This window comes from Mytilus edulis, chromosome 2 (assembly GCF_963676685.1).
Source record: "Mytilus edulis chromosome 2, xbMytEdul2.2, whole genome shotgun sequence".
Classification (NCBI taxonomy): Eukaryota; Metazoa; Mollusca; class Bivalvia; order Mytilida; family Mytilidae; genus Mytilus; species Mytilus edulis.
In genome coordinates, this window is record NC_092345.1 from 59954952 (window position 1) to 59968903 (window position 13952).

At 32.4% G+C, this 13952-nt stretch overlaps 1 protein-coding gene across 2 annotated transcripts; it reads right to left on the reverse strand.

Annotated features, from left to right (window-relative positions):
* Positions 1-4287: 4287 nt before the first annotated feature.
* Positions 4288-13240, reverse strand: LOC139512548 (LIM and SH3 domain protein 1-like). Of its 2 annotated transcripts, none has more exons than XM_071300233.1 (7): positions 13108-13240; positions 9003-9097; positions 8475-8569; positions 7934-8018; positions 6392-6578; positions 5037-5089; positions 4288-4599 (listed from the first exon to the last, which is right to left on the reverse strand). In XM_071300233.1, the coding sequence occupies exons 2-7, from the start codon at positions 9069-9071 to the stop codon at positions 4426-4428; spliced, it is 663 nt and encodes a 220-aa protein (XP_071156334.1). In that variant the 5' UTR covers positions 9072-9097; positions 13108-13240; the 3' UTR covers positions 4288-4425. The 2 variants fall into 2 exon arrangements, with proteins under 2 accessions (XP_071156334.1, XP_071156336.1); XM_071300235.1 differs by lacking the exon at positions 13108-13240 and adding an exon at positions 11548-11688.
* Positions 13241-13952: the final 712 nt, after the last annotated feature.

Here is a 13952-nt window from a genome sequence, read left to right on the forward strand (position 1 = left end):
TTGTCATTTTAAGCTGATTTAGCTGATGTCAGATTAGCTATGACCCACACTGAAAGGTCTTTTTTTTGGTGAGTTTGCATCTCAAAAGCAGAATCAGAAAATGATACGAAGTGAAGCTTTGTTGCATGTACCACTCAGAGGCCAGAGCAAACAGCGAAGACATGATTTACACTTAAATAGAGCAACAGAACTTCAACTTAAAGCATATTTGTCAATATTGTACATTTTAAGCTCACCTGGCCCATAGGGCCAAGTGAGCTTTTCTCATCCCTTGGCATCTGGCGTCCGTCGTCGCCCGTCATCCGCCGTCATCCGTTGTTAATTTTAACAAAAATCTTCTCTGAAACTACTTAGCCAAATTTAACCAAACTACAATCATCATTGGGATATCTAGTTTAAAAAATGTGTCCTGTGACATGCCAACCAACCAAGATGGCCGCCATGGCTAAAAATAGATCATAGGGGTAAAATGTAGATTTTGGCTTATAACTCTGAAACCAAACCATTTAGAGCAAATCTGACATAATTTTTTTTATCAAGTTATCAAGGCAACATATATCTGCCCTGAAATTTTCAGAAAAATCGGACAACCGGATGTTTGGTTGTTGCCCCTAAATTGGTAATTTCAAGAAAATGTTGCCGTTTTTGGTTATTATCTTGAATATTATTATAGATAGAGATAAACTGTAAACAGCAATAATGTTCAGCAAAGTAAGATCTACAAATAAGTCAGCATGACCAAAATCGTCAATGAGTTATTGCCCTTCATAGTCGATTTTTAACAATTGTCATTAATTTGATAAATTTTTGTAAATTTTTACAAAATATTTTTCTCTGTTACCAAACGGCCAAATTAATAATAGATAGAGAAAATTGTAAGTAGCACGAATGTTCAGTAAAGTAAGCTCTACAAACACATTACCATCACCAAAACACAATTTTGTCATGAATCCATCTGTGTCCTTTGTTTAATATGCATATAGACCTGAACAACACAGGCTCTTAAGGGTCTCTAGTTAAGACATTCTCACCGTTTTAGTGCAAAATTGAAACCAGAGGCTCCAAAGAGCATGTGTCAATCACCTTGGCAGCAACCCAACAACGGGTTGCCTAAATGGTCTGAAAATTTAATGGCAGAGAGATCTTGACCTAATGAACAATTTTGTTTTGTGAAAGATTTGCTCGAAATGCTTTGGATTTAGATATATGAGCCAAAAACTGCATTTTACCCTATGTACTATTATTAGCCATTTCGGTCATCTTGGTTCGCGGGCGGGGTCATCAGACACAATTTTTTAACTACATACCCTAATGATGATGGTTTACAACTTTGGTTAAATTCATCTTAGTAGTTTCAGAGAAGAATATTTTTGTAAAAGATAACAAAAATTTACGAAAAATTGTAAAAAATTAACTATAAATCCTTAAGGGTCCACTGACCAATTTGGTCATGTTGACTTATTTGTAGAACTTACTTTGCTGAACATTATTGCTGTTTACAGTATATATCTTTCTATATCTATAATAATATTCAAGATAATAACCAAATATGGCAAAATTTACTTTAAATTACTAATTCAATCCTTTAATTCAGTGGTTGTCGTTTGTTTATGTGTTACATATTTGTTTTTCGTTCATTTTCGTTCATTTTTTTTTACATAAATAAGGCTGTTAGTTTTCTCGTTTGAATTGTTTTACACTGTCTTATCGGTGCCTTTTATAGCTGACTATGCGGTATGGGCTTTGCTCATTGTTAAAGGCCGTACGGTGACCTATAGTTAATGTCTGTGTCATTTTGGGCTTTTGTGGATAATTGTTTCATTGGCAATCATACCACATCTTCTTTTTTTTATATCAGGGGCAGCAACCTAACAACGGGTTGTCCGATTCATCTGGCTTCAAATTTCAGGGCAGATAGATCTTGACCTGATTAGCATTTTTACCCCATGTCAGATTTACTCTAAATGCTTTTGTTTCAGAGATATAAGCCAAAATCTACATTTTACCCCTATGTTCTATTTTTAGCCATGGCGGTCATCTTGGTTGATTGGCCGGGTCACCGGACACATTTTTTTAAACTAGATACCCAAACGATGATTGTGGCCAAGTTTGGTTAAATTTCGCGCAGTAGTTTCAGAGAGGAAGATTTTTGTAAAAGTTTACGGACGACGGATGCAAATTGATGAGAAAAGCCCACTTGGCCCTTTGGGCCAGGTGAGCTAAAAATGAAACCAAAATACATACAACAAAAAACACGATAACAACTTGCCAATGACAAACTTTCCGTTTTTGGAAGGCACTTGTACAGTTTTCCCCCGGAGATATCAGGAATGAAATTTTATATTTGCATCAGTCGCGCGTTTCGTCTTCAAAAGGCTAACCAGTGACGCTTGAATAGAAAAAATTTAAAAGACCAAATCAAGTACGAAGTTGATGAGCATTGAGGACCAAACATTCCTAAAATATTGCCAAATACAGATAGGGTAATCTTTACCTGAGCTAGAAAAGCCTTAATTAGTATTCCAAAAATGATAAGTTTTGTTAACAGTTAATTAAAAATTATGACCATATCAATGATAATTCATGACAACGCAGAGGTGCTTTTTTTATCTTAAATTTATTTTTATACTTTACAATGAATTAAATGAGGAATTGGATATACGTCACCAAGGCAGAAATCCAAGGCAAATATATTACCAATGTTATTTCAACGTTTTGCATAAGGACATTCTATTTGAAGATGTGTGTGATAAGGATGATTGCCGTTATACTTATTATTGATTTCTAATCACCTATCAGTGTCATGAAAGGATTTTACAAAACAATGACTGGACACGTTATTGATGAGTTTATCCTAAAACACCTATCTATAGATAGACTTGTTTAGTATGAGCGAACGGGTTAAACTCCGCCCAGTCAAGTGAAATAAATCGATTAATAGTAATGTATGAATGAATGATTTTCATACTTATAATTATTTAAATACCGAAAACGGTTTGTGTAGAATGCTACTTGGAATATGAGGAAACCGTTTGAAGAACTTTTGTATCTAATTTCCCACTACCATAGATTGCTGCATACCTGACATATATTCAACACTTTTACAAATTAATTCGTCGTAAAGTATAAAATGAATTTGAAATGACAAAAGCACTATAGCAGTTGCTATTAAATTACAACCCAATGTTGAGGCGTTTTCTTTCCTTTGGTCATTTTTGTTAATACATTATTTTTATAGCCGGCATAGAATTGTATTAATAACTAAAACATACTATGTTTAATATTGCTCAAATCGAAAAAGATTCGCGTTTGAAACAGTCACCGATAACGAAGAGTAGACGATTTTAGCTATTAATTGGATCGGGATATGAAAACCGTTAACACCGAAAGCAAAGTTTTATTCTGATTCAGTCAATAGTAACTTATTCATACTCAACTGATTTAAGGTAGCACAATACAAAGATTTTTCATCCCCAATCAGACATCTTTAAACTGATGTAATTCCACTCATCTTTCTTCAAATTTTATAAATGAGGTACCAAAAGAAAGAAGAAGGATTAATCTTTCAAATTGTGATAATTTCATTATGACATAATTATTACATAATTAATTGTTATGTAATTAGTTGCCATTCTGTGATGTCAATACTTGAATGAATTTAGCTTCTTTGTTCTTCATAGCATCCTAAAATTTTTTATAGATTCTTGCACAACACAGTTTGACCTCCAAAACTGTGTCTCAGATTTTTCCTATTGTATTTCATTCTCTCATAAATCTTCAATGAAGTTTGCAACATGAATTCATTAGAGACCACTAAGTTCAATTGGGTATGAAATTTGTTCTATTGATGGTTTTGGAAATCTGAGACACAGTTTTGGAGGTCGAGCTGTGTTGTACAAGAATCTATAAAATATTTTGGGATGCTATGAAAAACAAAGACGCTAAATTCTTTCAAGTGTGGACATCACAATATAGCGACTAATTACATAATAATTAATTATGTAATAATTATGTCATAATGAAATTATCATAATTTGAAAGACTACTCTTTCTTCTTTCTTTTGGTACCTCATTTATAAAATATAAAGAAGGATGAAATGAATTACATCAGTTTAAAGTTGTCTGATTGGGAGTGAAAAAATCTTTGTATTGTGCTACCTTAAAATAAACAACTGTATGTTATAATAACGTGAAAATACTTTCAGTTGTTAAAAAGCAGTATGCCATCCAAGAAAAATTGAAGCTAAGATTGGCTGACGTAAACAAAAATTATCTGATACTACAAAACCTCTCATAACATTTATCTTTGAAACACATTTTTTGTTGCTGTGGACATAGGACAAAAATACTTTTGAACTGTAAAAAAGGTTAGCAAATAACTACTGAATTAAAGTCTGAACACAAATAAAAATCTGGCAACGTTTGTTAAATCTTTTCCAGATAATTCGATGGCATCATTCCCTGTTCTCCAGTAGCCATCACTGTACCTGTCATCCAAGAATCATCTATAATTTCACAATCTGTAATGATATCTCCCTCACTAAAGCTAACCTCGTCATCATCGGCTGCTGCGTAATCATAAAGAGCGCGATATATAGCCTGAAATTTAGATAGAGAACAAAAATCAGCTTCCCAAATATTTTTTTGTTAGTTTTTCGATCAATCAAATCATTGTTTCAAAATTTAACACTATAAGCTATGAGCAAATCTGGATTCAGATTACATTTTTGTTGTCTTCTGGTTGACCATAATATTTTTGTCTTCATCAAATCGAGGATCAGAATATTATTTTTACTTAAAAAAACATAACCCCTCCCCTTACCCCCCTTGATGTTAGATGGTCGTTCCCTACGTCTTTTCTCATTAAGTTTAACGATACATAGCGGTCCATGGAAGTTTATTGACATCCATCAAATATTCCTACATTTTTCAAACAATATTGTCTTCAGCTCAATTTGCATTGTAGTATATATCTCTTTCTCTCTTTTTTTATTGCTATAAACTAAACTATAAAAAAATATCAATAAATAACTTGCGTCATCTTCGGCAGATTGCATGTCTTGTGTGGGTTCTGGCTCTGGTTCTGGTGCTAGAATAAATCAAAGAAATCAATCAAAACAATCTCGCTGTAAATGTTTGCACCTGTCAGGAATCTGATGTACAGGAGTTGTCGTGTTTATGTAGTTTGATACGTGTTTCTCGTTTTATATAGATAAGACCGTTGGTTTTCCCGTTTGAATGGTTTTACACTAGTAATTTTTGCGGCCCTTAATAGCTTGCTGTTCGGTGTGAGCCAAGTTGAAGGCCGTACTATGACCTATAAAAGTTTACTTTTATAAATTGTTACTTGGATGGAGAGTTGTCTCATTAGCACTCATACCACATCTTACTATATCTAATCAATATGAAATATAAAGATTTGAAATTCTTGCAAATGAGGCAACTATCCACCATTGTATTAAAAAAGAAGATGCAATTTTTATATCTGTCCCAGCAAATGCACGATTTTAACTAGACCAAAAAATGTCCGTGAAATTATTCATTTCAGATCATAATTTATTTTTATCACCTATTCAATTTGTTAAATGCACAATTTCCCTGACATTTTTGCCTTTCGAACTCATTGAACTGCTTCTGAATATCGAAAACAATATTTGTCCCATTGTTAATTTCTAAGATACAGTAACTTTGTTTTACTTGATAGGTTGAGGTATTTACAGTAAGTACGTGAAATTTATTTTCACTTTATGTTGCGATTTTCTCTCAGAAAAATGCGTCCACAGCACTCGATAAAAAATGTATTATGTTATTGTTATAACCATGCATATCTGTTTTGATAATATTTATAGGATCACCAGGTTCGATAAATTTTTATGTAGTAAGTTTCAATATGCAGCGATAAAAATTGTAAATGTTTTTTGATATACAACTCAAATCCGTTGAACCCCTAACATTTCCATTTAGCTTAAAAGAAAAATGTTTACAGCAATACAAGATCATTTTTAATCAAAACTCTTTTGACGAATTTTCGAGAAAAGTGCGAAAATTTACTCGGTACGCGTACATCTGTTTAGTTTGTCTTTTACACTATAATATAAGTTTCTCCTATATTGTTAAGGCAACGGTATCTTAAAAAATGTGAAAATAGGAATGTCACTGTTTCCTCAAGAATCAACCTAATAGTAAAATATAGGAATGGAGACCCACGTAGTATAATTAAAGGTCGAATGAAGCCAAAGCAGATGATTATGCATTAACCAACATTTGTGACAAACATGCAGATAAACAGACGAACAAAACATTAGGCTTTCCCCAAAAGATGTTGATAAAGTATGTAAATGGGAACTTCATGCTTCCTATTTGGTCAACAAAAAAACATAAGATAACTCACCGTGAGGACGTGTCAATTCAACAGTTTCCTGTTGAGGTGGATCGACTTGTGCTGGTTGTTGTGATTGTAGTTGATATGGAGAGACTTGGGCTGGTTTCTGTGATTGTTCAGTAAACGCCTGTTTCCCTGAGTCATCGACTGCAGTAAACTGTCCCTTCTGTCCTTCAAACTCTTTATGATATACAACCTTAAAATGAAAATAATTCTACTTAGTACGATTACAAACTTGATTCATTTAACAAGTTGGATTGAAATAGGAATAAAATATCGAGGGGATCGAAAGCTAAAAATCTAAGAAAAGCAGACACTATGTTGGGTCTAAATATACAAACAGATGAGAAGCCCACATTTCAGCACACATAAAACTACAAAGACCAACACGAACCAGGATTAAATTCTTCGTGGTAAAGTGATCTTTTGGCAATCATATTTTAAGAAAAATGATCGGATCACCAGTTATAAAAGGTTAAGATATTGTTTTTATACAGAAGCTTTAAATATATATAGGAAGATGCGGTGTGAGTGCCAATGATACAACTCTCCACCCAAATAACAATTTATAAAAGTAAACCATTATAGGTCAAAGTACGGCCTTCAGCACTGAGCCTTGGCTCACACCGAACAACAAGCTATAAAGGGCCCCAAATTACTAGTGTAAAACCATTCAACCTGGAAAACAAACGGTCTAATCTATATAAAAAACAAGAAACGAGAAACACGTATAAATTACATAAACAAACGACAACTACTGTAATCAGATTCCTGACTTAGGACAGGTGCAAACATTTGCAGCGGGATTAAACGTTTTAATGGTACCAAACCTTCTCCCTTTTTCTGAAACAATAGCATAACATCACAACATAGAAAAACACACGATAAGATATCAATTGGAAGGCTTGACTCAATCAAAAAACGTAAATTAACACACAAGAACGAATAGATTTGATCTGTGCTACATTTATTGTTAAATTTATTAACACAAACATAAAACGCATTTTACATCGCTAAACGTTTCCCAAATTATGAAGAACAATGATGTGGCATGGAATCGACATTACAGGAAATATAATTTTACTTTGTTTTTGGCAGATAAACACAACATGAATTCTTCTAGCTGCATCATTCATAGAGACAATAGGTAAACCCCAACAAGACATAACCTTAGGATACAAATAACCAAACGTAAGTCGATGCAATATTCTACAAAACTCTAATGTTCATTTGAGTCCCGATTCTTAGTTTACCATGATCTTTTGTGATAGCGCCCACATCTCCTATTCCAATTTTTACAAATGCATAGTATCACGAAGGTAGTTTCTACAAACAAGAGTTCCCATACATTATAGATTAGACTGTCAATCCTAAAGTGTTTTATTTTGTAAAAAGCAGCGAAAAGGTTTTGCCCATTTGTTCTTGTATGGTTTCAAGTGAAAACGATTTAAAGGTTCTGAAAAGTAGATTGACCTTTGACTTATAGATCAAACAAAACCCAGTACGTTATTAAAGAAAATTTAGATTTTTAGCAACCCATAAATGACTTACGTTACTCTGCATTGACGTATTTTGTTGAAGTCTTTTATTCTCGGGTGTGTCTGCTACGGCTGTAAACTTTGTGGTTGGGTAATGTCTGATTAGATAAAAAGAAACAGATGACATCACGATTGATATTTGAACCGAATAAAGTGATTATATCGAAATTGAAAAACTTGATCTACAGAAAAAATAAAAGATGAATATTTATTAAAAAAATTATGGCAAACCGTATTTATTTGCATATACATATATGTTTCTATATTTTTTCTATTTTAATTTTCTATACTTCTACTAATATCTAAATTAAGAACGGCAAAAATAGCAAAACTCTTTAATTACGTTTATAAAAATCGCGGTCGTTTTATCTTAGAGTAGTTGGAAATAATAATAAAAAAAAAATGAGTAGATCATGTGGGAAGGTCTAAATAAATAACTGAACCTCAGAATTCGACCGATGCACCGGAATAAACAGTCAACACATATATATATCTATCTAGTTTAGACCTGCATGTATTATAATTGAACATTTTACAGCCTTTATTTAACTTACGTTTTACAGTACGGTAGCTTGTTGTAACCTTTGTAGTTTTTCATGGTTAATTTCAAACTGCAGACTTCACAATTGAAACAACTTTTGTGCCAGTACTGAAATAAACACGTTACATGATTTTAAATACTTATAAAATTAATCTATAATGACATACCTATGATATCCATCAAGAACAATGCAACGTTTGATATGGTGCTTTTTGTCCGGGATTTTTTTTTTGTTTGCTCTAGTTTTATTTCCGATAATTTTGCTTTTTGTCCAACACTTTTGCCTTTGTCCATTACTTTTGGTCTGGTGTGCTTTTTGTCCGATATTTTGCTTTTGGTCTGACACTTTTGCTTTTTGTCCTTTTTGCTTTTTTGTCGATGATTCGGTTCTTTTTGCTTTTTGTCCGATAATTTTGCTTTTTGTCCGACATTTTTGCTTTTTGTCCAAATATTAGGTAGAGAGAAAATTTTAGGTTACATAACTTTTTTATGAAAATTGTCCAATTGTTTTTACTAGAGTACACATTAAAAAAATTCATACCTTATCTAGACAGTTGAGTTTTTCCACCGGGTAAACAGTCTTTTTACACTTTGCACATGGAGGATTCATTTTAATGTCCTTTCTTGTAAATTTAACTGAAAAATAAATAAATAAACAGTTAGTGACTACATTCGAAAACAATAGCTCTTATTTTGCTTATATACAAATTCTTGTAAACTAAACGTTTCAACCAACTTACCGAACTTGCTGTCAAATTTCAAAAACAAAACAACAATACAACAATAAAAGGTAATATTTATATACACTTTAAAAACAGGACTTTTTCAAATCCTGTATCAAGATTTATATTTATAATCTTAATTTCTTTAGAGATGTATCCGTTTATTAATAAGATCCTGAAATAGTTATATACATTGACCGTTTGTATCTTTAACAATTAAATTACGCAATCCAAACAAAATGTTTTGTTTCAACAAAATAAATAGAAATTACTATTCAAGCAAGCATACTTGTAAAAATAGAGTTGGTACGAGGGACAATTGCCAATGAGACAAAACTCTATCAAAAGACTGTTAATAAGCGTTTAGCCGTCCTAATAAACTGAGACAAATTACAACATGAGATCGAAAATTTAAATAAATGATAAGCACAAACGCACATAAAATTAATAACAAGAAAGGATAACATGATTAAAACGGATTATGTCCTCGATATATAAAGCGAAATTTCGTACAATAAAATATGAGAAAAGTTTATTACAACTCATGCACAAAGAAGTGTTATACAAGGAAAGACAAACGTAAGATACACATAAAGATAAGAAAAGCTAGGGTCTCTATCGCTCACGTTGCATTTTTACATAACACTGATATATTTGCATTACGAATATTTATGTTGAATAGAAACCGTGTCAGGAATTGTTTGTCTTGCTGATCATTATTGACAGCTCTTATTTTTTTAAATCTTGTGCTGTTGATAATTTTTAAGTCAATCGATTTGTCTGGTTGTCTTTTTATTTTTGAGCCATGACATTGTCAGTTTATTTCCCTTCTTTTACAGTTTTACGATATAAGGTATAAAAAAGAAGACAACACCAAAATTGGAATTGCGATTAAACTTTGGTGACACGATTTTGAATTAACCGTAACATTCATAACAAACAAAACCTCTTTCTAAATTATTAACATATATTTTATCAGCAATCAAAGACGGGCTTCAAAGTTATTGTGAAACTGCCTATTCTAGAGGTGGCGTGAATCAGATGTGGATACTTAAAAATTCCAAAGATATTTTAGAGTACATACAATCTAACTCTCTTTCATCTTGTAACAGTATTAAAACATTTGACTTTTCTACTCTTTACACAAGTATTCCACATTCCAAACTAAAAGACAAATTGAAAGAGTTGGTATTACTTTGCTTCATAAAAAAGAATGGCCAACGTAGATACAAGTATCTTGTCTTAGGGAGGGATAAATCCTACTTTGTAAAGAATCACTCTGATTCAAACAAAAAATTCTCTGAAACTGATATTATCAAGATGCTTGATTTCTTGATTGACAACATATTTGTTACGTTCGGAGGACGTGTTTTTCAACAGACTGTCGGCATTCCAATGGGAACAAACTGTGCCCCTCTACTTGCCGACTTGTTTCTTTATTATTATGAGGCTGACTTCATGCAGGAACTTCTTAGGAAGAAAGATAAGAAGTAAGCAATATCCTTTAACTTTACTTTCCGCTATATAGATGATGTTCTTTCACTAAACAATTCAAAATTTGGTGACTATGTGGAACGCATCTATCCCATCGAACTAGAGATAAAGGATACTACAGATACAGTTAAGTCGGCTTCATATCTTGATTTACATCTAGAAATTGACAATGAGGGTCGGTTGAAAACAAAACTGTACGACAAAAGAGATGATTTCAGCTTTCCAATTGTGAACTTTCCTATTCTAAGTAGCAACATTCCAGCAGCACATGCATACGGGGTATATATCTCCCAATTGCTACGATATTCCTGTGCTTGCATTTCCTATCATGATTTTCTTGATAGAGGGTTGCTTTTCACAAGGAAGCTATTAAACCAAGAGTTCCAAATGGTGAAGTTGAAATCATCCCTTCATAAATTTTACGGACGCCATCACGAGTTGGTTGACCGTTATGGAATAACCGTTTCACAAATGATATCGGATATGTTCCTTACGTCGTAACTACAATTCCCTTCCTTTTCATGAATGTGACCTACCGAATTAGACTATTTACCGGATTAAAATTTTGTAATCACATAAGCAACACGACGGGTGCCACATGTGGAGCAGGATCTGCTTACCCTTCCGGAGCACCTGAGATCACCCCTAGTTTTTAGTGGGGTTCGTGTTGTTTATTCTTTAGTTTTCTATGTTGTGTCATGTTTACTATTGTTTTTCTGTTTGTCTTTTTCATTTTTAGCCATGGCGTTGTCAGTTTGATTTAGATTTATGAGTTTGACTGTCCCTTTGGTATCTTTCGTCCCTCTTTAAGGCATAACAAGATGTATATGACATTTTGAAAAATAGAACCTAAAACTAAGCAAGACTTACATAATCATTGGATATATATCTACCCAGTCGTGACAGTCCATCAATTTAGAAGTATCCAAAATCGAGCAAAAAGTGTGAATGTCGAATAATTACCTTAGCAAACTTATTTTCATGAGAGTTTAAATTCGCATTATATACTTACATTACGTGCATTCAGGAAGAAAAGGTAGACAAATATTTCAATCAAGGAAGTAACATATTTTGTCAAATTTAACATTCTACTTGATAATTTTGATAATTTTTCTTTTTTATTTGTTTTGTGAACCATGTTTGAAAATATCTATTTGAAATTGAGGATATTGATTGAATTCATTTCCTTGTAGCAGAGTTCATAGTTCATTAGCAGTTTGAGGTAAAACAAAGTCGTCTACAACATGATCAACTTGTTTTTCAACCTCGTTTGTAAAATAAACAATTTGAAAGCAAAAGAAAAATATGCATTAAGCCCTATGGCCTAGTAAAAAATGTCAACGAAAATGTGAGTGCAAATTCGTACGACTAACGTATTTTATCTTTTACTTTAGATACCAATAAGCCTAGTACCTTTGATAACTATTAACATGATGCTAAAGATTATGGTTACAATATTATGTCAATTATCTCAGAAAATGGAATTCTGTAATTGTCATATTTTAAACAGGAATAAGCAGGACATTATAACCCAAACCAAAATCACCAAAAAACCAAACCTTGTGCAAACTTTAAGATATTGATATCAGGTTTTGATTGTTTTCTTTAAATTCAAAACTGAACATGACAATAAATATTTGCAATGAGTTAAAATTGATCTCCACAGTGGTTGGTAGCACATTTGTTAAAGTGTTAAAAAAATCAGTAAGTCTGATTCGGTGAGTGGAACATATATAAACGTTATATACAGGTTGCATGTCTGTAAATGTAGACAGTGCAATTTCTCATAGAAAAACATTTTACGACTAAAACTGTACCACCTTTACTATGAAGTTTCGAAAGAAATTATTCCCAAGAGTAAAAAGCTCATATGCACTTCTATTTATTCAAAGTTCAAAATATAGGAATGTGCGTCATATTTTCAACATTTATATGCACCGAACTACTAAAAGTTTAAACGTAAACTTTATTTCTGTACAACCCATACATTCACTTTGGGTCTTCCCAGAATTCAAGGCTGCCAATATATGTTTTACTTATACTGGTAACATTGCCAAGTTTTGTTTCTATGGGATGAAACATAGAGATCATATGAAGGGAACCAGTACGTAAACAAAACAAAATATCTATGAATATTCTATATCTACATCTAAAATAGTCGTGGTTTATGAAACAAATGTATTCACAAAGTGCAACCTACACTCTAAAAAATTGAAAACAACACGTTTAATAATTTCTTGCGTCCGAAGAGCTTTTCTGGATTTACCTTCATCAGGAACACTCAAAGCCAAACACTTGAAATCCTCTAAACGTCTCATTAAAACCAAAAGAGTCTACCATATAGAATCAACTCATACACTCAAAAATTGAATTTTCGAACATAAATCTGGACCAATATTAATATCATTTCTACAATATTTGTATACTCACTGTATGTAATTTGTGTGTTTCTAAAACATTTCAGTCCACTTAAGATGTAAAATGATATTAATCTAAAGTTTAACACTCAAGCTTTAACACCCTGTTTTTCAAAAATTACTACGGGTATTTTCTAATAAAATATAAATTTTACACTTAATACTTCCTTAACGTGACTGTCGTTTAATTATTATTTCTCGATACATACATATTGAGCAATTACATTAAATACACAAAATCATTTTAACTACTGTTAAGGAAAAGATTATCAAATAGGACACATGGCAATATTAAACAATTATTTTTCACGACTCCATCAATTCACTTATTGTTCACGTGCTCCAATCGACCTGTCATGATTGTTTATCAATGTCACGATCCAGTACAAGGCTGGGGTAAACTTCGACAAAATAGGGACGAAAGATACCAAAGGGACAGTCAAACTCATAAATCGAAAATAAACTGACAACGTCATGGCTTAAAATGAAAAAAGACAAACACACAAACTGACACAACATAGAAAACTAAAGAATAAGCAACACGAACCCCACCGACAACAAACACGAAAGTTAATTAGCTTTGCGATAAACAATCACCAAATGATATATTATTTGTCAATACTAAGTTTAATACATATGCATGCATTGGTTCATAAATTTTGATAACATAATATTTACAAACACCTAGTTTTATATGACTTTAAACCAACTTTTGTCTGAATCTGTAAGTGTATGTTACTAAGTTGTAAACGCCATTGTCATGTAACATATGAAATGACCGCCATGGAGTTCGGTATTTTTGTGTATATTTTTTTCTGATATAGACAATAAATGTAATTTTTTTTGCTTATAAATAGA

Excerpts from the sequence above, each read along its gene's own strand:
- LOC139512548 (XM_071300233.1), bottom strand. The coding sequence starts at position 9,071 with ATGAATCCTCCATGTGCAAAGTGTAAAAAGACTGTTTACCCGGTGGAA. Across the intron at positions 8,019-8,474 it reads AAGCTACCGTACTGTAAAAC|ACATTACCCAACCACAAAGT; the intron begins GTAAGTTAAATA and ends TTATCTAATCAG. Across the intron at positions 5,090-6,391 it reads TGAATTGACACGTCCTCACG|CACCAGAACCAGAGCCAGAA; the intron begins GTGAGTTATCTT and ends GATTTATTCTAG.